At 45.1% G+C, this 23,953-nt stretch overlaps 1 protein-coding gene across 2 annotated transcripts; it reads right to left on the reverse strand.

The window, feature by feature from the left end:
- Nucleotides 1-13,884: 13,884 nt before the first annotated feature.
- Nucleotides 13,885-22,532, reverse strand: DDX47 (DEAD-box helicase 47). Of its 2 annotated transcripts, XM_062014068.1 has the most exons (12): nt 22,425-22,532; nt 20,902-20,995; nt 20,131-20,319; nt 19,136-19,207; nt 18,581-18,699; nt 18,085-18,156; nt 17,844-17,960; nt 17,526-17,672; nt 17,090-17,227; nt 15,629-15,699; nt 14,557-14,686; nt 13,885-14,468 (listed from the first exon to the last, which is right to left on the reverse strand). In XM_062014068.1, the coding sequence occupies exons 1-12, from the start codon at nt 22,521-22,523 to the stop codon at nt 14,349-14,351; spliced, it is 1,368 nt and encodes a 455-aa protein (XP_061870052.1). In that variant the 5' UTR covers nt 22,524-22,532; the 3' UTR covers nt 13,885-14,348. The 2 variants fall into 2 exon arrangements, with proteins under 2 accessions (XP_061870052.1, XP_061870061.1); XM_062014077.1 differs by lacking the exons at nt 13,885-14,468; nt 14,557-14,686 and adding an exon at nt 16,842-16,982 and having other exon boundaries at nt 15,626-15,699.
- Nucleotides 22,533-23,953: the final 1,421 nt, after the last annotated feature.

Here is a 23,953-nt window from a genome sequence, read left to right on the forward strand (position 1 = left end):
ATGGTCCAAGGCACCAGAATGTAGGCAATTAAATTGACTGCTAGGTGTCTACAGAACAGACTTCTTAAGCAGAGGCCAGCAATCCAGATTCCCACTAAAACCAGTGGAGAGAAAGGAGTGCTACCAAGGGAATTTCAGCTAACCTGCTTTGTGACAAACCAAATCACACCTGAGAAGTATGTTTCTCTCCAACAGAGGTGAAGGGAGACAAGATAATTAATTCAGATGCAGATCTTTATAGTTGTCATTTGAATTGCATTGGAAGTCTCCGAAAATCACAAAAATGTTGAAAGTCCTTTTGGGTGGGAGGTTATTGGCAGCAAACCAGCATGTTTTGTCCATACCACTGCCCCGGATATGCAATTTGGCCACTGGTAGATGGGAAGGAGCAGTGTGTGACAGGGGAAGGCAGAGATGGCAGCAGTGATTGAGTCTTTTGAGCAGCAGGATGAGACAGAAGAGGTGGGCTGCGCTCTCTCTCTGTGTCAGCTCTGCTCCTTTCCCTCTCTTGCTGCTGGCACTGCTCCAGCCCTGCTGCCTCCGTGGGGTGCCAATGCCCAGTGCTGCCCACCATGCTTCACTGGCTTCGGTGACACAGGGCTGAGCTGCCAGTAAGAGGCACAGCACTGCAGCCGATCTCACTTCAGCTGAGGCTGGGGCAGAAGCCATGTCTGGGAGGTTCAGCGACTGAGTTAGTGTCTTTTATTAAGCTGAGTAAAAAAAGCAAGCAGGTGCTCGGGGAGAGACGGTGCTTGGTGCTGTGGAATGTGTCTAAATAACATGTTTATTTTTGGTCGCTGATATTGGCTGCATGGCAAATATGCTCGTGTCATTCCTTCTGCTTAGCTACCTGTGCAGTACATTGACAACACAAGAACAGCCTCGCTCTCTGAAAACAAAGTTCCCCCTGCCAGCACTCATCACAGTCACACTGAGCTAACATTACTGCAGCCTCCACCCTTTCCTGCCCTGTCCATTTCCTTTATCTTTACATCAGTTCAGGTATAAACATTATGACGATTTTCAAAACAGTCTGGCTCAGAGGTGACTGGTCTTCAGTCCAGACAGCCACAGTGGAGCAGCTCTGCCTTAGAAAGCAGCAAAGAATAGGGCAAAGGGTGTAATTTCTGGAAGGGAACATGTGGCACTTCTGCATGACACTGGGCTTTCTCCTGAGGATCCTGTCTCTGAATCCCTTGTGCTCTGGCTCTGAAACATGTATCCAAGGATTACCTTTATGGCATTAACCTCATTTGCTTTTGTGCTGATATGTTGATATGCTCCCAAAGCAGCAAGTTGCACTGATATGGGTGAGTGGGTATTGTATGTGACAGACATTTAGGGAGAAGTGCGTAACTCTCCCAGGAAACAAGGTACCAACTAGTAGAGATGTTGTCTGATACCCCCAGAAAGGGAGACATGCTGAGAGAGATCCAGGAGAACCTCTCCCAGGAAGGCTGATCCCAAGTCTGGGGAAATGAATTAGAAGAGTGGGGATGTCTGGCAACATCTTTAGCTAGTCAAGATTGACAGAGAGATTCTGAGCAAAGCACTGCAGGAAGAGTCAGCCTTTGCTCTCTTTGAATGTCAGTCCTTGTTTTGGTCCTCTTGCCTGGCCTCTAATGACGTTCCCTTCCGTATTCCTTGCCCACTGTCTGGAGTAGCTTTTCCTTTTCCCTCCTTTTCCACAACACACTGTGGGGTTGAGACAACTGGCTGAGATTGGCGTGGAGAAGATTAGGTCCTCACTCTCACGGGTGGCTACTGGCAGTAGATGTTGTGAGACAGATATCTTGCACTGGAGCCTGAGATTGATTTCTATTGCCAGAAGTGCCTTGGGCTCTGCAGAGGACTGCTTCTGTGCAAGAAACATTCCTGGGAATCAGGTTGCACACAAAAACTCCCTCCTTGCTGGTACAGAAAATTCAGCTTTACTGCTCCTGGATCAAACACCACCACAACGACACAAAGCAAAGCTGAGATCCAACATAAATCACCCCTCCCTTTTAGATTTCATCAGAGAAAAAAAAGAAAGTGTTGATAGTTTTTATTTTTTATCAACAAGCTTCCTGCTGGTACAGATCTGTGTCCCCACACAGCCAGCATGAAAGCTGGAATAAACAGTATCATCTGTCCTGGTTAAATTATCAAAAATACAATTGTAGTTACATATTTAATCGTAATCACACACATCCTATTGAGAGCTACAGCTGTGCACAAATCTGCTATTGACTGCAGAACCACGGTCTTGAATCAGCCATCAGTTTTGGTTGGCGTGTATTATCCAACCAAGGCTAATCATTAATCATTGTTGTGGTTTTTTTTCTCAAAGGATATGGGTGGCGGGAGAGAAAAATATAAGGAACAATTGTAAAGTAAGGTCAAGGATTTGAATTCACTGTTTATCACTCTTGAATATTTTCTTGCAGTTTGGAGCAGGTCCTCAGGGCAGGCAGTTGCTCATCTCTAGGTGCCACTGTCACCTCCTGGTACTGGAGAGCATCTGAGGAGCGATGTAGGTGCCTGGGAATCCAGGCTTTAGACAACCATAATCAATGAATATAATAACACACCAGGCTTTGGTGCTAGCCCTGATGAAGAATGTTTTACTGCAGTCCTGGAGAAAGAAGGAGCTTCTCTTCTGTGCATTTTCATCTTTTAAGGTATCAGATACTTGGTGACAAACTTCAGGCAGATGGAGATAGGGGCTTCTAGAACATGCTCTGCTCCACAGATACATTTATTTCCCAGCAGCCATAGGCATTACAGTCTGCAGGTCCCTGTCATTCAAGGGGATACAGTATGTGTTCCTCTGGGCTGGAGCTGGAGACTGCTGGAAGTGACATGGCAGTGCTGACCTGGCAGAAATTATCATGAGGAGTAGTTGCCAGATTGTAATGGCTTATAAAGCCAATACCTCAGTTCTGCTTGCTAGTTCACCCTAGGTAAAATTTGTTGCTTGACTATGATTATATATGACCATAAAACTCCTCAGATGCCTTTCAGGGCAGCTGAAGCATTCATATATCAGGAAGCATAAGGGGAGCACTAGCTCAGCCCACGTGGCTGTCCTTCCTCAGCTCAGCATGTGTGTGCCAAAGAGACCAATGCAGCCTTGCAAACACTCAGAGAGAGTGTTACAGAGCTTATGGAGCTGGCTGGGTAACAGAGCTTGGCATCCTCCATTTAAAAGGCTAGCACATTGCCAGACACCTCCCTTTCACTTGGAAGGAGACAATGCATACAGGTCATTTTCCACCGCTTCTTCCATTGTGTTGTACATTAAGGTAAGTGGGTTGCTTCTCTAATTTTGAGGACAAAACAGTCACATAAGTAAGCCTGCATACTGCCTCACTAGAAGCCCAGAACTGCAGTTCAACTTCTCATTCCTTCCACCAAAATCCTTCCTTGAATGATGCTCCCTGTGCAATATTTGCAAGGAGTGATCAGTTGTTGCTTCAACATGAAGGTCCTGAGAGTTTCCTCTTGTCCTACCTGCTGATCACAATTGATGATCTATGAGATCTTGGACTTTCTAGTACCACCAGTGGCATTAAGCTCCCTAAGGACATAGCAGTGTTCATTTGGTGCATGTCTGCTGCCGCTGGTAGTTAAGCAGCACAAAAATCTATGACATAGCGATACACACTTGAGTAGCTGTATTTAAGGAAAATGAGGGGGAAACAGTGTTCTCTCTATTCTATCTGTTTAACTACAGCAGAAATTTAAATGGGTGTGTTTAAGTGGCCTGATAGCATTCCTACTCCAGCTGCTTGTTTCTGTAAGATGATGCCTCTCTTTGCAGTTACTCCCTGGTCTCAATGGTCACATAACCTCACATAATCACAGTGGGACATAGGCGCAGGCACCTGCCCATGTCCGGCCTCACGCTGCGTGCCACGCTTTGGCCTCTCTCATTGCAATAACTACTGAAACTGGATAAAAAAAAAAAAAGCAGGACTTACAAGGTGTGAGGATGCTGTTGGTGGAAGTAGTAGCCAGGTGTGGTGGTTTTACCATGATTAGGTGACAGGTGTTTACCAAGTTATTCTGTCACTGCCTCTCCTCAACCGGACAACCTTAAAACACCTCCCTCACCTCCTCTCTTCATCCCAGGTTTCTACCTCCTCCCCCTGCAGCAGTGAAGAGGGACTGGGAATGGGAGTTACAGTCCATTCATTACAAATGGTCTTTGCCAGTGCTTCCTCTCATTAGAGGACTCCTCACACTTCCCACTGAGTGAGGTCCCTCCCACTGAGCTCTCCATGAACTTCTCCAATGTAGGTCCGTCCCATGGGCTACAGTTATTCATTAATTGGTCCAGCATATGTTATCCCAGAATGCAGTTTCTCATGAACTGCTCCAGCATGGGGCCCCCAGAGGATCACAAGTCCTGACAGCAAATGTGGTCCAGTATGGGCTCTTCTCTCCATGGGTTCCCAGGTCCTGTTGGGAACTTGCTCTAGTGTGGGCTTTCCCACAGGCTCACAGCCTTCTTCAGGCATCCACCCGCTCCAGCGTGGGGTCCTCCCTGGACTGTAAGTAGATCTCTACTCCTCTGTTGCCCCCATGGGCTGCAGGGACAAGATCTAGCTCACCATGGGCTGCAGCATGGGCTGCCAGGGTACCTCTGCTTTGGTGCCAAGGTACCTCCTCCCCCTTCTTCACTGACCTTGGTGTCTATAGAGATATTGCTCTCACATTCTCACTCCTTTATTCTGCTGCAGTTTAGCATTTGTAGTAGTAACTTCTTCCCCTTCTCCAATATGTTAATCACAGAGGTATAACCTCCATCACTAGTTGTCTCGGCCTTGGCCAGCGGTGGGTCCATCTCAAAGCTGATCAGCACTGGCTCTGTCAGATACAGGGGGAGCTTCTAGCTTCTTTTGTTTTTAAAGAAACCACTCCTGTAGCCCCATGCTACCCAAACTTGGCCACACAGACCCACTACACCAGGCAGCTGGAGAGAGAGGACGATCACACAGAGCAGGGTGTTTAGCACATGCTGCACTGTGACAGGACCCCTCTGCTTGCTGCTTTCTGAAGCCAAATCTGAAAGATCTGCACTCTTTAAATACTGACTAGGTCAGTGGCTGCACTTTGTAAAGATGGAGCACTTGAGGCCATAGATTTGAATCCTATCCAGAGAGATTAAGTACTTGAGAACTGAAGCTGAGGCCCTAGTGTAATCCATTTCATAATTTTGCCTTTAATTCTATCACAATAAAGAGTGGAAATCTTTAGAAGGGGAGTTGACTAAAAACACAGTCTGTGGATAATATTCCTGCTCTTACTGGTATAAGACTGATGATAAATGCAAAGAATAAAATCAGCTCTTCAAAAATGCAGTCTTAAATGAGCAGTTGCACAGTGTGGATTTGATACATACACATATGATAGAGACACATATACAGTATTCATATACACTATGGATTTGAGCAGTATTATTGATCACTTCAAGGGCTTTATCAAGTTACAGGGCTGTGATGGACATGGAGGTGAAGTTACCATGAGATCTTATATTACATGAGGTTACTTTTTCCTTGGCCAGAACTGAACTCACACACAAGAGATCTGAAGCTGTGTTGAACAGGAACTGAACTAAACCAACTCTCAATCTTACCTGACAACACAAACAAGAACTAAATCCAACCTGTACTGATTCATCTGTCGGGTCAGCAGTGTGGTTTTACTAGAAGTAAAGGCAAAGAAAAGCAGCAATCCATGGGCACGATTCTGCCAAACAAAACACACGTTCTGGATGTATTACATGGCAGTCTGGTTTCTTGAGCAAACACAGCATCTGTTGCAGTCCTAATTAAAAATAAAATTAAAAAAAAGACTGCTATTACATAACAGTTGAAAATCCCCAATCTCTGGAATGGTTAATCTAGCTGTACCCATGGTTAAAACCTCCCCTGGCCAACTGAAATCCGACTTTCCTAACTACTTGTTTATAATCATCGAGCAGAGAAATGACACTGGTGAGTCTGTTACTCCTTATATGCAGCCTAACCTTCCAGGATAGCACAAAAGTTTGATAGGTTTTTTTTAGAGCTAACTGTCTTTCTCTTTACTCATCAAAGGATTTAAAACTAACACAATCGATGAGTTGAAAGAAGCTGAATAGAAATGAACCCTCCCTTCCTAAGGAGCACTCCTATGTTACTAAACAATGAGAGGCTTGCCCAGAGAGCACAGTGGGATCTGCATTGCTTTCTATCCTTTATCTCACTGTTTTATATCTTCTAGAGCATCTGTGAACAAAGATCCTGGTTCAGTTCCTGAATGGCTGAGGTGGGATATGCCTGCAGGTGTGCAGTGGAGTGATCTCCACCTGTACAGGGGCTGTAGTCGCTTTCTCTGACATGAGGCTTCAAAGCACAGAGGTGTCTTCTAAAAAGCCATCAAGACAGGAGAACCATACAGGAACTGCTGAGTCAGCTCACATCTCCCCTGCACCCTGGAAAACACAAGGAAGGTAAAGCTGGAAGCAAACAGCTTGGGCAGGCACCCATCCATCAGCTGGGAGAAGAGCCTGCAGGACCATATTACAGTGCAGTCTGAACGGCAAAGCAAAGAACCAGCCCTGGGGCAGCTTAGGGACACGGTTGCAGGTTGTTTGGTGGGGCAAGGCTGGGGAGAAATAAGCATGGTAGAGTGCAGAAGGTGCTTAGAAAGAGGGATGCATGCATGAGGCCTTTTGGTGAAGGCAGGGAGTCAGACATGTAGGAGGAATGGCTAAAGGTGGCAGGAGAAGATGGAACGTCCCCAGAAGAGCACCAGATGGCAGAAGCTTAATAATGCAAGACATTCTGGGACATGCTGAGCACAAGGAGATCTTGGATGGGGAGGACTCAGCAGACCTCAGCAGGCCTGTGCCAGCTGCAGGAGTGAAGCACAGGGTTGCCAGGTAATTATGTGAAGGGAGGCCTTCACTGATGCTTCCAAAGGAGTAAGTCAGTAAGAGGCCTGCAGGCAGGGGAGGAAGCTGCACCAAGGCGCTCACGGGTGGAGAGGGCTGGCCTTCCCCAGGCCAGGCAGGGACATTTCCCCTCCCTCAGCCACAGCAAAGGCTGCTGTTTCCAAAGCTTAGTGCTCCTCAGGGCACCACTGCCCTGGGATCTCCCTCACTGACTGCTTCCAAAGGTTAGTGGAATCCCTTGGTCAGCTTTATCTGATGAAATGTTGGGAGTGGACTGGGTAATGCTTGCCGGCGTGCTGAGCAGGCAGGCTAACCTGCTCTGGTGTACCAGTACAGCCCTGTGTGTCAGGCAGACCTGTCTTCTGCCACAGGGCTCAGCCCACTGCCCCATGCAGTTACAGGGAAAAGCCTTCCAGCTGAAGCAAGACCTGGGCAGTGCATGAGCTCAAAAGCTGTTTCCTTCTGTGCAGGACTCATTTTAAAGCTCTAGAATGGCTTCTTGTACCTTACTTTAGCAAAGCAGGCAGAAATGGTCATATTTATCTTGCTACTGCGAAGGCCAAGGAGATGAGTGTCCAGATCACAGAACTCACTTCAAGGCCATGTCACCCAGCCATGTCTGCCTTCAGATCTCTGCTTGTCAAAAGCCTTTCCCTACCAAGAGGGATAATAGCTTCATGCAGCTCACCATCCAACCATTAATAGAGACTTCCCCTCCATCAGTCCTCCTCTTTATCCCCATATCTTCACGTGTCATTAACTATTGCACAGTCCTTACCACAGACTTCAGCAAGCTCTCTGAGGCAAAAAAAAGCATCTCCCCCAGCTGGTGAATTTTATGTGCTGCCCATATAAATTGATAACATATAGTCCTGTAGGTCTTCAGTGATTAAAGGAAGCAAAGGGCTGACATGGTAAACACTTCCACTGGGAGGTTGCCCTGACTCAAGCAGGAGAAGATGACAAACATGGCAAAGGAGGAGAGCTCTCAAAGTTTTTATCTTTGTCCTGCTTGGCAGAGGACAAGCAAACACTGCTGTTTCAGGGGCTCTCCTTTCCTTTCTGAGAAAGAATAGACCAATTATTTTTCCAAAGGGCTTGTTGTGTGGGTTTTTTTGTTTGTTTGGTTTTAGTTGTGTGGTTTTTTTAAGCCTTATTTGCTGTGTAAGATAGAGAGATAAAGATGCTCAGATTTTATTGTTGCTACATCCTCCAGCAACCTGCTCTCCTTTTGTACAATAGGTTTATCAACATCAGAAGGCTAACAGAGCCCTGCACTAGCCACATCTTCCTCCACATCTGCTGCTTCTGCTGAATTCAACTGAGCCACAACTGTCTGCTACAGGATATTCAAAGGCACGTGGCAGTCACATATTCACAAACAGTCCATGCAAAGACAAGACCAAGACGACCAGTAACAGTAATTCCAGCAATTCCCCTTTCATCAGTTTAACACAAACCTAATGGAGATTCCTCATTAATCACAAAATTGTTGTTCAACAGCCAGATCAGGTGGCAGCATCTCAACTGTGAAAGCAGTACTGGCATTTTTAAAGAGGGGAAGTAGCCTGGCATTCAGAGGATGGATATTCACAATGTCATCCTCTGAACTAGATGGAGGCAGAATAGTTAACAGTAAAGAAGTCCTATCTGAGTGTGAGCATTGGTAGAACCAAAGAGTCACAAGAGAGTTAGCAAGCTTCTAAAGGAAGGGCTCTTTAACAAAGTCAGCAAGCCTGGTTGCAACCAGCCACCTGAACAAAGGTAGAAGTGTAGTTATCCCTTAATTTGATCTTGGAGAGAACAGACTAGCAAATCCACTTCTGACATTTCTTCCATAGATCTTTTACAACTGTTCCTGTGTTACCCATTTTGGAGAGCAGAGTATTTTTATCTATTTAAACTTCTACTGAAAATTGGAAAGGCAACCCTTAAGATTCCTAGTTAATACCAAAGCAATTCTCACCACTGGGTGGAGAGAGCCTAAACAAAGATACATATATGTCTTAGGTGTATCTGATAGAAAATAGTCCATAGCTCTGTAGAATCTCTAAGAGGCATCTTGAGGTCTGCAGTTGCAGGAATGGAAAGCTGATTCTGCCTAGGCTCTGCCAAAGGAATCTGTTAGGTTGTGTGCTTCATATTGTTCATTGTGTTTGGAGAAAACCAGTCCTTAAAAACCAGAGAGCTGCTGGCATGCACCAAAATAGTTTTAACACATCTGTTAGCATACACATGAGCAGCAGTAACAGGAAATCATACACTAGGTGCAAATTTATCATTCTGAATGCATAGTGAGGGAAAAGAAGTATTGCTTCCCTGCTGATGTTACATCAAGCACAGAGGCTGCCAAGGAGAGATCAGGCTGGGCATCTCCTGTTGCAAATTCTCCTCAACTGAGCTACAAAGCTTTGACAGTAAAGGGCCAAGTATATCCAATTACATGCTTGACTAGGGTACCTTAATTTCTTTTGCTTTAAATAAAATTGAACAAGCCTCCACACTTTCTCTCCCAGGCTTGTTCCACAGATCCTGTGCCCCATTACATTGCCCCAGCAATGTACCTTTGTGACACCAACTCTCACCGTGCAAGAGACTTTTTCCTACATCAAAGCCAAGAAATTTCACGTTCTAGCCCTGTTCATGGAATAGAGCAGATGTACAACCAAAAGCACACAAAAGAATCATTTTCTTCTGGAAAGCCAGCATAACCAAAGCAATTCAACCTTATCATACAACTCTCCCTCTACCTCAACTTGCAAAGCAAGTTTTGCTATTTGCCTTTTTCTACACAGAGATGTGTTTGTGGCTGAAAATCTCAAAGAGGATTAAAGGGGATGTTATCAGTCCAAATGGGAAACATGTGCCAGAAAAGCCTGCCTTCCCCAATATCAGGAAGGAGGGAGTGTGCTGGAGAGAAGGAATAGTGTCTGTGAGAGGTCTGTCAACAGGGTTTTTTCTCCTTTTGCTAGAATTTGAATGAAAAACAAAACATTTCCCTCTTTTTGTATAGAAAGCCCACACTGCATTTCCCTTTCCCCAGGAACCTTTAGCAAGCACCAAGCCCAAGGGAAAGCAGAAACTTTTGACAGAGTCCTATCCCTAGACTTTATTTTAGGGAGAGGCAACAGAGCAGCATGTACATCTCTGCAACAATGATGATACTCCATCAGAGGAGGTAAGGATAAAAGTAGTCTTCTTCCCTTCCAGCTTGCAAAATTATCTGTGTTAATCTCTAGCAGACAAAGCTTCAGGCTTCTAGATGCTTCCCTGAAAAAGTGCTGAACAAGCTGCAAGGGCATCCACCCCTCCCTGAGGACCTACAATCTCAACAGCTGAAGACTGCACAGCACCACTGTCTCCTGTTGCACAACTAGGCATGACCTTGGCACACTCCAGTACACATCCTACCATGCCACACAATGTATACATGGTTATCGTGTCCAGGAATGCATGTACCTCTCTCCAAGGGGAAGGGATTTGGAAGCAGAAGGAAAGTGCTATTGTCATAAACATAAGTTTCTGTATCCAAAAGGCCCTCAGGAAGAGATATTACACTGGAGGCATGGCTGTATCCATCCCCAGGACAGAAAGCAAGAGACTGTTCCAGTTTCTTAAGTGTCAGATGGGGAGTTAATCTCAAAGCTTAAGTTTCTGTCAAACTCACATTCTGACCCTCTGTGTTCACACAGTCATAGTCTGCTCATTCCAGCCCCACCCTCCTCACCAAACCTACCCACAAGTGTGTAAACAAGAGTAGTAAAAAATTCAGAATGGATGGCTGGCACCAAAACTGGATTTTTACAGCATTTGCTCTGCAACATTTACAAGAATTAATTGCTCACTTGAGTGTTTACAGAAGCTCCTCACATGCCCTTGCAGGCAAACCACAACTTCACATTTATACAACATCAAATTGCTTGGTACATGCCTGCGCCTTTCACAGGCCATGCAATCAATTCCATTCCTTCTTAAGTACTTCCAAGGGCTTTTGTGTTGGACATTTTTCTTCTCCAGCGCTTGGCTAAACTGGGAATGTTTGCTAATTTCAGTCCTGCTTTGTAAACTGAGGCCCTGAAGATTCCCAATCACTTCTTACTCTCAGAGTTCCCTGCTAAACTGAGCCTCTGGTGTTGTTAGACAGTTATCATACTTGGCTCTCCCACTTTTTGGAGTAGTAGGGGGGGAAGATGGGCTGCCAGGTTCTTGAACTGGCTGTGTCCTCATGACTATCTTAAGAAGATTTAGACTCAGGCTGCCACCACAGAAAAAAGCACCAAATCTCCCATCTTGGTTCCCAGTTGTTGCTCCCTGCCCATGCCTTCCCTCGTAGCCCCAGGGCAGCAGGTGCACAGCACTGGGGAGCCTAGATGGCCAAATCAGTCAGGCCAATTCAGCTCCGCTTCTATTCCAGCCCAGCTTGTGTTTGCAGGGGCTGCTGCTGCTTGTTGCAGGTATCCTCACTTCTCCTGAAGTCTGTTTATAAATGTTTTTATTTTACTCCTCCCCTTCAGAGGCTTGTCCCTCTTCTGCTAGCTCTAGAACATTTACATGAAAGACACTGTATCTTCCTTCTTTACTGCCCGAGGCAGCATTGAAAATCTGACCTATAAAACAGCTTAAAATATGTACGACGAGTATATAAACTTTCTCCTTATGGACTTCAGAAGTGCAGAATTGTTTCAAACTGCAAACAATCCCACTGAATATCTTTCGAGAACACAGCTTTTGCCAAAGCTCTGCTCCAGTTTCAGCCACAAAAGTTGCTTTTGCCTGATCCTCCGTTGTCTCACACTGAGGTTAACTCTCCAGCTTCAGAACTGCCCTTTATGAGTCCCCCTGACTGAACAAACACATTGCCAGCAGTTGTACAGAAGTATGCAGCCACGCACATACCAGTGCTGGTATTTTCTGAACTGTCTTTCATAGAGAGACAGGTCTCACTCCATTCTTTTCCCCTCCCGTTTCATTAATCAGACGGATTTTACTTTAGCCTGGCTGCAAATTCTGTTTTGAGCAAATACATCTTTGGACACTCCTTATTCCACTTCAGTTACACAAACACCCTGTGACCTAGTCCTTACCAAATAGTCACAGAAAGAAACTACTTCCTGCCCCTCCAATCAGCTGAGATATTTTTAGTTGAAATTGAATGCACATACCAGTGGCAGGTGAGGCATCAGTGAGAATGTGGGTGTGGTGAGACCTTTGCTTTACTAGTGCTAAGTGTTTCTACAGCTCACAGTTCCAAATCAAGGGAGGTGGCCAGCTGTCTAGGAGTCACTCCTCTCAAGGAGGCTCTGTACCCTTTTACAAGGAGCAGCTCCACTTCTATTATCCTTGCAACTGAGAGGGATAGAGAATCTTTGATCCCATAATGGAGCAAATCCCCTTTGCTGTTACAGCCTCACACATAGAAAAGAACAGACAGATGCTAGAGATTCCTTCCATCTATTAAAGACATCCTTGTACTGCTTCCAAAAGGAATGACCTTGCACTACACTCTCCAGCAGCAAAATCGCCCTTCACGTTACTTCACAGGACTGGTTCCGGACTGACTCCACACACCACCCATTACAGAGCTGGGAAGATGCACTAAGAAGTATTCCAGAGATCCAGGAGCCTGAGATCGATTTCACTTTCATTTGCTGATAGCAAGACCAATCCTGTCATGCTTGTGAAGGATTTTTTTCAATTATCAACAGAAGACCAGTCAGGAGAGTCCTTTTTCCCTCACAGGGAATGAGTATTTACATCTCCATCCATATGCTCACTCATTTTACTCCTCTCTCTGGTGCATTCTAGGGCTGTTCCCTCTCACCTGTGGGGATTCCTACCACAGGGGCCTGCAGAATTAACACATTCTTGTTACAAGGCTTCCACCCCTGCTCCTCTGCACTAGAAACCACAGAGGACACAGTCCCTCCCTGTTTTATAAGAATGCTCTTAGTCACCATACCCAAGACGTGTACTCTTACTTATCCATCACTGACTTTGGACAGCTTTAGAACTATCAAACTTGAGGGTAAACTGTGTCAAAAAAATAAGGACAAAGTAAGAATGCCAGCACTCTTCTCACACCAGAGTATGTTTCTTCCTCATGAAGACAACAGAGTTGTTTTAAAGGCCTTTTCCTCCTAGTTTTAAATATTGTGTGCTTTTGCTAATTTTGCAAAACATGCTGCCCCAAACAAAAGTATAAAAGCATTGTGACTAGCAGATACGTGTATAATGGATTTGTGTTGACCCCATGATGTAACCACTGCCTCTCTTCTTGACTACTGCAACGCTTTCTGCTTTGTGTTCAGATCTGAATCTTTTTGACACGGCATTTCATGTAGCAGAAAATCCAGTTTATGAGTGGTTCTAACACACATTAAATGTTCATGTTGAGAGATCCCAAAGCAACTCCTCTCACACAACTATACCCAGTAGCAGAAACGTCCAGTGTGAAAATTTTCATTGCCAATGGGAACTAGCACTAACCATCTGGTTTGATATCAAGATAAAGACACTCATCCTGTTCTTGTAAGTGTCTACATAACGTGGCACTGAACTCTGCCTGAGGCAGAAAAATAAACAGGAAAACACAGAGCCTCCGAGGATCGTTTTTCTTCTCCACCCAGCTCATGAGCTGCTTTCCTATGTAAGCACTACCCTCTTGTGTTGGCTTTTAAGTACTACAGCACTCAGCCACAAATAACCCCAACCCAACCAAAAAACCCCAGGCCTCTTCCTGATCTTGCCAATTAGATTATGGATCGAATTTCAGGCAGTGAATAGCCCAATCATGCCAGAACAGGTTCTCTCTGTGCTGGGCCACTCTTCGGCTAGCACATCTAAGGTACTGATGTCATCTCTGAATCACTAAGATTGACCCAAGAAGAAAACCTTCTAGCAGAACCAATATTCACAAGGAACAGAACAGATCAGAGACAAGACAAAGAAAAGCGGGTAGCTTTAAAATTCAGCAAAATATATTTGGAGTTCTCCACATCAAACGTCCCTTTACTAAGGTAAGGATGTCACAGTTATGCTGTGGAAACTCAGTTGCTTCTTTTAGCTTCTTCCTCTCTTTCTTCTGACACTCAGATCCAACCTCAGATGAACTTGGTGAGTTTGGGCAGTGAGACAGGCTGCAGCAGTGGGAAAGCTGCACCCACACTGCACCTCTGTGAATGAGTAGGGCCAGAGCACAGCTGCGTTCAGGGACAGAGGTGATAGTCTGGTGTCTCTGACAGGAAGACTGGTCCAAGCTCAGTCTATCTGTAACTGGTGAAGCTGAGGAGAGGAAGTTGTCCTCCTGGTGGACTGTCCAAGTTCAGAAGCAGTTCTGAAGAATATCCACTGGAGATGTCTTGGTAGACCAGTTTTGCCAAACTCATGTAACCATATAACTTTTTTAAATTGTCCAAATACTGAACTAGAAGGCTTTCCTCTTCTTCTTTTTCCCACCTGCCACCTTATTCCTGACCCCAAGAGCTTCTTCCGTGTCATCATCATCATTCCGAGATCGCTTCTTCTCCCCCTGCTCCCTCAGCTCCTGCAATGCAGTCATTGACCAAGAGTTGTAACACCTGAGGAAGTTAAGACTACCACAATGAGCAGAGGGACAAAAAGCCAGCACTCACCATTCGAGCAAACCTTTGGGCCTCAGCCACACGCTCTGTCAGCATCATAACTTCTTCCTCTTGCATGGGGAACGCTGGCAGCTTCTTACCAATCAGGTGTTCAATGCGCTGGAACAGCTCTACGTCGTACCTGAGAAAGGACAAGGCTTCGGCTTGAGCCACTCTCATGAGAGGGCTTCAGCTGTCACCAACCACGGCCGTCACTCCCTGACTCCAGCCAATAGATCCCATTAGCTTGTGGGGATGGTCTCATAAGCAACTCTTAACTGCATCCAGATGATGCCACAACTTGGGATGGCTTCACTGATTTATTCAGCTCATCTCTGTTCAGGAGTATTTGCCAAAGACTTTTTTAGACATTTCACAGAATTACAGAATGGCAGGGGTTGGAAGGGACCTTTACAGATCACCTAGTCCAACCCCCCTGCTAAAGCAGGTCCATCTAGATTAGGTCGTACAGAAACGCATCCAGGTGGGTTTTGAAAACCTCCAAGGAAGAAGCCTCCACACCCTCCCTGGGCAGCCTGTGCCAGGGCTCCCTCTCCTCAACGGTGAAATAGTTTTTTCTTATGTTTAAATGGAACTTTTTGTGTTCCAGCTTCATCCCATTACCCCTTGCCCTGTTGCTAACATACCATAGAAAAAAGGGATGTCCCAACCTCCTGACACCCACTATTTAGATATTTTAAATGTTAATAAGATCTCCCCTCAGTCTCCTCTTCTCTAGACTAAACAGCCCCAGTTCCTGCAGCCTTTCCTCATAAGGAAGACTTCAGTATTTCTCAAAAAAAATCCCACACTTTCTTGACCTGCAATATATGCTATAAAAATGTACGTGTATTTACAACCAAGTAATAAACAGTTCTGCTCACTACATGCCTGCTTCTAGAATGTATCCTTGACCTTTTTCCCTCCCCACCTGGCCTTTGAATTCTCTCCTCTAACTACACAAATCCAACTGGCTCTCAAAGTGAAAAGTATTATTTTCTTCTCACTCGGAATGCAGTTGAATGGTTTTTTTTGCTCTGAAACACAGTTGACAAGAATAAGTCTGCCACATTTTAACACTTACTGTGTGACAAAGGTGATAGATTTGCCAGATCTTCCAGCTCGAGCTGTTCTTCCCACACGATGAATGTAATCCTGAAAACAAATTTTCCTCAATAAGCAATATTTGCACCAAAACATAGAAGTCATTGGAAACCAGCCTATGTAATTGTTCTTTAAGGAAGAATAAAAAAATGGGGATAAGATATAGCCAGGATGAAATACTCAAGACCATGTGGAGTGTTAGGATTTGAGAACATGCTGGCTTGTGGGGGCGTATTTTTGGTTTTAATATTTGAATTCTTCTCTTTCTAAAAGGAGAAGACCACCTCCAGTTGTTCACAGAAGGCAGGACAAAAGTCGTGATACATGACTTTGCTAATGAACTATCACTTCCTCGGAAAGTTAATATTTAAAGTAAGCTGGTGCCTGCATTTCCAGTCTTGAGATCTAGTACTCTGCACAACCTGACTTCCAGACAAGCTCTCTGGCAAGTAGATTTGCATTTGGCAAGCACAATGAAAGGGAAAATAACAAGAAGAACTTAGAAACGTCTGATCTATTGAGAATCTTCTGTTTATACGGTTCTAGGCTGTTTTCCAAGTTTATTCTGCATTATGGGAATGGAAACACTCCCTTCTCCATGCAAGACCTGTGGAGAAGGGAAGCACTACGAGACAGGATGTGTTCTGTGGCATGATTAGACAAGAGGGGGGCACAAAAACTAGAATGACATTCAAGCTGCCGCCTTCACCATTATTTACTTTTTTAAACTTTTGTCCTTTAAAATTGTCAAAAGCAGTGAATTAAAAACAAAAAAACACAACCAATACCTCCTTCTGTTTGCAATGTGTGGTATCTTTTGATTGTTATGGAGAACAACAGCAATTCCTGAAATGTATGTTAATGGCATGCTTCCTGAAACCAGGCTGAGGAACAAAACCACACTACAAGAGAATACTATACTTTCTGTAAGATAGCTAGGAACTCTTTTGGGTTTTTTTTCCCCAGTTTGCTCTACTTCTGTAATATGAAGGTGAAACATATTAAAAGACATCTTGATAAAATCTTCACTGAACACAATGGGAGAAATTTTACTTATTTTTTTAAAAAAGCAGTTTGAAATGTGAAGGCAGACCTGGATCTTAGGAATAGAGATGACTACTTGGAACCAGTAATATGTTAACACCATTTTCAAAGTCTAGAAGCACTTTAATGCAACATGGCAAAAGACATACTCTGAGCAGAAGTACAAAGACACAGGACATCCCTCACTTCCCTTCTTTGCTTCGAGGATCAGTTCTACAATCCATGTGAGGCCATCCAATCAAACTGAGACACCAACTCAAATTGGCAGAGGCTGAATTACACCTTCTAATCTACAAAAGTGCATCAGAACAGAGAAAAAATGTCTTTGTTCCTTTGTCTAGCTTCACTGTGGCTCCTGGTGACCAGAAGCTCTCAGCTGGCACACAGACTTGCTTACCTTAGAGTGTGTAGGAATATCAAAGTTTATCACCACATCTACATGTGGGATGTCCAGACCTCTGCTTGCAACATCAGTAGCCAGTAGAATAGAACGTGCCTTTGCCTTGAACTTGTTTAGAGAGCCCAAGCGTTTATTCTGGAACAAAGGAGGACAAAAAGGGAATGAATGAATGAAAGAAAGAATAACACTCACTCTGGTTAATAACTTCTTGTTGAAATACTGATAGAGAACAGCTAGGGGAGAAACTACTAAAAATCTCACGTCTCTGATTTCTTTTTGAACTATTACAGAAGCAGTGGCAGCATTCACATTAAATTTCTAGAGGTCAGTCCAGTCCACTAGCTGTGAAGGCAGCTGTGACTACCCATGGGTGCAGTCCATTTGCCAAGAGATTGGTCTCCTGGCTCCTCCGTGCTGTGGGCTCTGCCCCTACCTGACTCATTTGCCCATGGAGAGGAATGGCAGTGAACCCCAGGTTGCGGAGTAGCAGAGCAGTCCTCTGGGTATTGTTACACGTACTACAGAATACCATGAAAGAGTTTCCAGCTAATTCATTCAAAATATAAACCAGGTAGGTGTCCTGTAAGGAAACAGAAATGAAACAAAAATAAAAACCCATAAGGAAGACAAAATCACATATACTGCACTGAAGAGTAAGCCTAAGCCAGAGAACATGACAAGATATCAGGCAGGTGTAGGAACAGTAAGATATGACATAATCATAAGAGGGAAGAAATGGAAGTGGCATTACCTTGAATTTGGAGGGGATGAAAATGTAGTATTGCTGAAGTTTTTCAACTGTCTGATATTTGGAAGAAACAGCACACTTAACAGGATTCTTTAGAGCTGCACGCTGGAGTTTTTGAACCTGGGAAGATCAATATAAGTTAGTACCAGATGGACAGAGATTTTCTCAGAAGCCTGTACTACACAGTCTAGTCAACTGAAAATCCCAATGGAAGGAAAACTAAAGCAAAGTACTCTGCCCTCACCTTCTTGGTCATGGTAGCAGAAAATAGGAATGTCTTCCTGTCTCGAGGAATCACTTTCAGTATCTTATCCACCTGTAAAAACAGAAAGGAAGTGTTGAATACAACTGTAATGCAGGTGTGCAAGTTAAGACTCCCAGTAGGAACAGATTTCCCATCTTCTAAAGAGAAGGTGTTGGCTGACAGCTTGTTCAGAATTAGACAGGCAACGTTCCTGCATGAATGTGTGTATGACTGTTCTACACTAACTGCATCAACATCAGGCACTCCAGAGAAGCCCATAGGTTTCAAGACACAAAATGCCTCCTAATGTCTTGCAAGTGCTCTGCAGGACTCTCCTAAGTTTTAGTCACGCCACAGGCTTTTGTGCAATTATATCTTGTTAACAATTTGCTATTATTTTCTACAGAACACATCAGTATTTACTATGGACCGTATGAAGGCTGATTTTAAAGAGAGTCATCTGCTGTTCCAAACTCTTCTTTCAGCAGATTCCTACCTCTGTCTCAAAATCCATGTTAAGGATCCGGTCGGCCTCATCCATCACCAGGAACTTCAGAGCTCGTAAGTTGAAGCCCTTTGTGTTCTCTAGATGATCAACTAGTCGGCCAGGGGTTGCTGCCAACAAAGTCATCAGAGCAAATTTAGAATGAAAGCAAAGGAAAAGATCCAAAGAGCCAAGAGAGTCATTCGTTACAGAAATGGGATTCTTTGCCTGAGAGAGCTAAAGGCAGATTGCTTTGTGGGAAGGACTCTTTCATAGGCTATCTTGAGAGTGTTTTGAAGTAAGACTATTGGAGTCAGAAATGCCCTCCTTCCCTCTCTCCCTCTTAAAAAAAAAAATCCAAAACACACAAAACAGACTGCAGACAAGCAATTCTGAGGATGAAGCCAGCAGTTTGAATTCTTGAGCAGAATGAAAAAACAATCCAAAGGTAGTCTAGCAGGAATGTGCTCTCACTTCTTGAAACCGACAAAACCTTTTGGCACTCTTTCTTTGGGCTACTGCAGTTGGGTAACATTCATAGCCTATACACCCAGAGGGTTAACTTACCAATTATAACATGTGGCTTCTTGGCTAAGGCCAGAGATTGAGACATTGTGTCAATTCCACCCACAATAACCGCTGCAAGACAAATGAGATACAGTGAATCTCTTAGTGTCTGGGCAGAAGGGCATTTCCTCCTACTTCCTGCCACCCACAACAACACTGTACAAATGACAGACTAATCTTTATGAGAATTTGCTTTATTTTAGCACAAATTACCTTCCAGACCTCTTAAGCCATACAATTAAGTCCTTACTGGCTCAGGGTGTTTTATTTTTACAGCTGAAGAGTTACAAGCAGCATCTATTCCTTGTAGCTTAACTCAGCTGCAAAAACATGGGTATTCTAAAAACACCCACAAAGCTTTTATGTTTGTAGAGAGTATCTAAGAAACCAATACAGAAATTCTGAAGGAAAGACTAAACTACATCACATTATAGAGTGGAGATCTATGCAATTTCACAGGACACAAACTTACTATTGAGAAGATTCTCTACTTCTATACTTAACTGCTGGGATATAAAATGCAAAAGAGCGGCAAACTACCCTGTGAAGATCATAGTGTCTTCTTTTTTTCCCAAACCTGATACCAGGTTTACATCTTCCAGCACCACAAGTTTTTCATAGTATCACAGGACTGTAGGAGTTGGAAGAGATCTCTAGAGATCATTCAGTCCAGCCCTCTGCTAAAGCATGTTCAACTAGATTAGGTCACAAAGGAACATGTCCAGGTGGATTTGGAAACCTCCAGAGCAGGAAACTCCACACCTTCCCTGGGCAGCCTGTGCCAAGGCTACCTCACCTGAACAGCAAAGAAGTTTCTCCTCCTGTGTTCCAGCTTGTGCCTGTTACCCCTTGTCCTGTCACTGGACACTGCAGTAACTTTTCTCACCTTTTGTTCAACTCTCCATACAAATAACTCTCTACTTTTTCCTTTGCAATTTAGAGTTGACAAACTTCAGTCCTCAGGAAAACTTCTCCAATATCACAAAGCTACTTACTACTTTGGACACCAATGGAGGATCCAAGAGCTTCAAACTGCTCTGAGATTTGGAACGCCAGCTCCCTTGTTGGTGTGAGGACAAGAGCAAATAATCGCTGAGGTGTTTCCAGCAGTGCTTGAAGAATTGGTAAAGCAAAAGCTCCTGTTTTTCCAGAGCCAGTTTCTGCCAGACCAATGATATCTCTGCCTGCAAGAAGGGAAAAAACTCTTAAGAAAACCAGACCAGATAAAGAACCCTATAAAGCACAAGAATTCCCTACGCAGTTCCCTGTCGTAGCAGAGCAGACTATACAAACTAATTTATCAGTCAAGGCATCTCAAATTTCAGACATACATAGTCATTCCCTACCAGAAGAGACACTGCCCTAAATCCATCAGAAGTTTCCTGTGTGTCCTTGAGTGAAAGAAAATGACTGATGCGGACTAGTGGCTCAAACGATTGACAATAACTCTGTTTAACATGCAGCGCTTGAACTACGTGGTGACCTTGATGAACGCTCACTCAAGTTTGTACTCAAGTGAACACCATGTTTGTACCCACTTGAGAGTTTGCAATTACAGGCAGTGCTATAGGAGAAATTAGTATTCCAAACTCCACCTGAGAAGGACACAAGAATGAACACAAAGACAGCTTCTAGAGATACATGTTCCATGAAGAAGTGGTGAAAACACTTTCATCCCTGCCACTTATTTCTCACTCAGCAAAACTCACTCACATGGAGCTGCTGGGACATCCCCAGATTTCAGATCAGAGAAGCACATCGCTCACCTTGGAGAGCCACTGGAATAGCTTCAACTTGGATCTTTGTTGGCGTCTTCCATCCTAACTGGTCACAAGCTTCACATAGGACATCTGTCACTCCCTAAATATTAGGGAAAACAGAATCAGAGAAAAGACATCACCAAAGACACCTAAATTAAGTCACAGAGTTGAGTTAAACATTAAACACATGCTGCAACATAGTCAAGTTCATCTCTAGCACAGAGAAACAGCCAGGCCTAAAAGGCAACTGCATGAAGGAACATGCAGTTGGGAAGTAACAACCCCACGCACCAGTACAGGTTGGGGGTCAAACTGCTGAAGAGCAGCTCTGCAGAGAGAGACCTGGGAGTCCTGATTGTTAATAAGCTAAATATGAGGCAGCAATGTGCCCTCGTGGCCAAGAAGGCCAATGGCATCCTGGGATGCATCAAGAAGAGTGTGGCCAGCAGACCAAGGGAGGTTCTGCTCCCCCTCTACTCTGCCCTGGTGAGGCCTCATCTGGAGTACTGTGGCCAGTTCTGGGCTCCTCAGCTCAAGAGGGATGGGGAAGTGCTAGAGAGAGTCCAGTGCAGGGCCACCAAGACGATCAGGGGACTGGAACATCTTTCATATGAGGAAAGGCTGCGGGAACTGGGACTGTTTAGTCTGGAGGAGACTGAGAGGAGATCTTATTAATATTTATAAATATCTAAAGGGTGGCTGTCAGGAGGTTGGGACATCCCTTTTCTCTATTGTAGCTAGCAACAGGACAAGGGGTAATGGGATGAAGCTGGAACACAAAAAGCTCCACTTAAATATAAGAAAAAAACCTATTTTACTGTGAGGGTGAGGGAGCAGTGGCACAGGCTGCCCAGAGGAGTTGTGGAGTTTCCTTCCTTGGAGGTCTTCAAGACCCACCTGGACATGTTCCTCTGCGACCTGATCTAAGTGAACCTGTTTCTGCAGGGAGGCTGGACTAGACAATCTCTAAAGGTCCCTTCCAACCGCTACCATTCTATGATTCTATGAAAGAGGAGGCTGCTTGCAGGGATCCCCACCTCCATCAGTAACTTCATAGGTTTAGAGGTGACTGCCATCAGTAAGAAACGAGTAATGTTCTCCCCGAGTTTACACAAGATTTGCACGCACTCGTAGCTGTCCCTTTCCCCTCCAGGGGCATCCCATGGGCATTGAAAAAAAAAGGAAAACGCCCGGGCAAATTTACACAAACGAAACTACAGGTTTTCAGCCGGCTGAGGAGCACAGATCGCGGCAGCAACGCCAGCCACACGGGAGCTGAGGCCCGAACCCCTCACACCTCCCGCCCGGGCACCCCGCCACGCCGTGGAGGAGCGGCCTGCCGGGCGTGTGCCCGCGGGCATCCCGTGAAGGCCGCAGCCGAGGCCGTGTGGGGCACGGCGAGCACGCGAGGCTGGGCGAGGAGCTCCCCCTCGCCGTGGCCTGGCGTGCGGGACGGCGGCAGGAGGGTGCCCCTCGGGACAGGGGAGGGACCAGCGGGGGCAGAAGCGGCAAAAGCAGCCCGGTCTCACCAGGTCCTTGAAGCTCCGCGACTCTTCCACCGCCGCCTCCGTCTCTTCCACGGCTGCCTCCGGCTCCGCCGCCGGCCCTTCCTCGCCTCCTGCCGCCATGTTGGGCCGTCCCGCTGGGACGCAGCGCAGAGCACTCTGGGAGTTGTAGTCCCCGGTTTCGGGGCGCCGTGGGACTTGTAGTTCGGAGGGAAGAGCCAATGGGGGCGTGCACGGCGCGGGCTCTGGGGGCCGTCCCGTCCCGTCCCGTCCCGTCCGAGCATGAGCACGGCGGCAGCACTGCCTCGAGGTCAGGAGGTGCGTGCTGCGTCCGGAGTTGTTCGGGGCGCAGCCCTCTGCGGAGCGGGTGCAGTGCTGGGAGTGGGGGCGAGCAGCGCAGTCACTGTCTCCGCGCCTGGGGTGAAGGCGCCGGCCGAGTTGCCGTGTTTGTGGGAGTGTTACCGCACAAGCCGGTGATTTAAAGAACCATCCAACACTTAGCTGTAAGCTGAGTCCTTTGCTTGAACTCTCAGTTCCTTTTCCCGTGTACTCCGTAGAGTTCCCAGGTTTCTTATCTTGGTTTTGCTGGGTTATCTACACTTGCTCAGACACAGGTACAATCTTATCTGAGGACCCTTGTGACAATTTCCGACTCAATCCACATGGCTTGTTTCTTCTTTACAGTTAACTGGCTTTGGTTGCTTCTGATAGCAAAGCTCAAGGTGTCTCGAGTCTCTTATCCACCTGTGCACACACAAAGTCTTGAAACTGTTCAAGCAAGCACAACAAAAACATCACAGAAGACCTAGCAGATGATTTCCACCTTTCAGCAAGGCATCAGAAGCATACTGGCTCTGCCTGAGGTTCTCAGGTAGCATCCTTGAGGAGGCCTTTTTTCTAAACCTGTTCTGTGCTTGTTTCAACTTAATTGGGTTTAATGATACTTAGGAGTTAAAGAAAAATCAAGTTAGTATTCTAGCAATACCTAAAGTTAGAGTAACTGTATACGAATAGAAGATTCAAACCAAAGTTCAAGCAAGGGGAACTTAGACAATGGGACCTTTGTAGAATCAAGCTTGAACTGGATTCTAGTAGTTAACAGATAAACCACTGTGAAAGAAGAAGTTTGCCGTGTATATTTTCAAGTAATGCCAATGCTCTTAGCAGAGTTCAAATAAAGCACACCTGAGAAAGACTATCAAAGTCCCACAGAAGACCCTGGGAGACTAAATATGCAGGCATATTGATCATGTAAATATGATCATTGGTTCTAAGAAATAGTTTGAACATATATGTTGATTCTGGGAAATGAAATGCATATGTATGCAACTTAGAAATAAAAGCAGGAATTACTCCAAATTTGGTGCTCATGCTTTGAGGTGCGAACCTCTGTGCACTCCAGTGATGCAAATAAAGAATGCTTGCTTTCTACAATTCCAAAATGAGTTTTAGCGAGTCTTTGATTTGCCAATTTACAATAACATATGCTTTTGCAAGGGAGTTTGATTTCCATGACAAGTGCTATGGGTGAGTTTTCACTGAGCTACTCCAGG

Source organism: Colius striatus, chromosome 1 (genome assembly GCF_028858725.1).
Source record: "Colius striatus isolate bColStr4 chromosome 1, bColStr4.1.hap1, whole genome shotgun sequence".
NCBI lineage: Eukaryota > Metazoa > Chordata > Aves > Coliiformes > Coliidae > Colius > Colius striatus.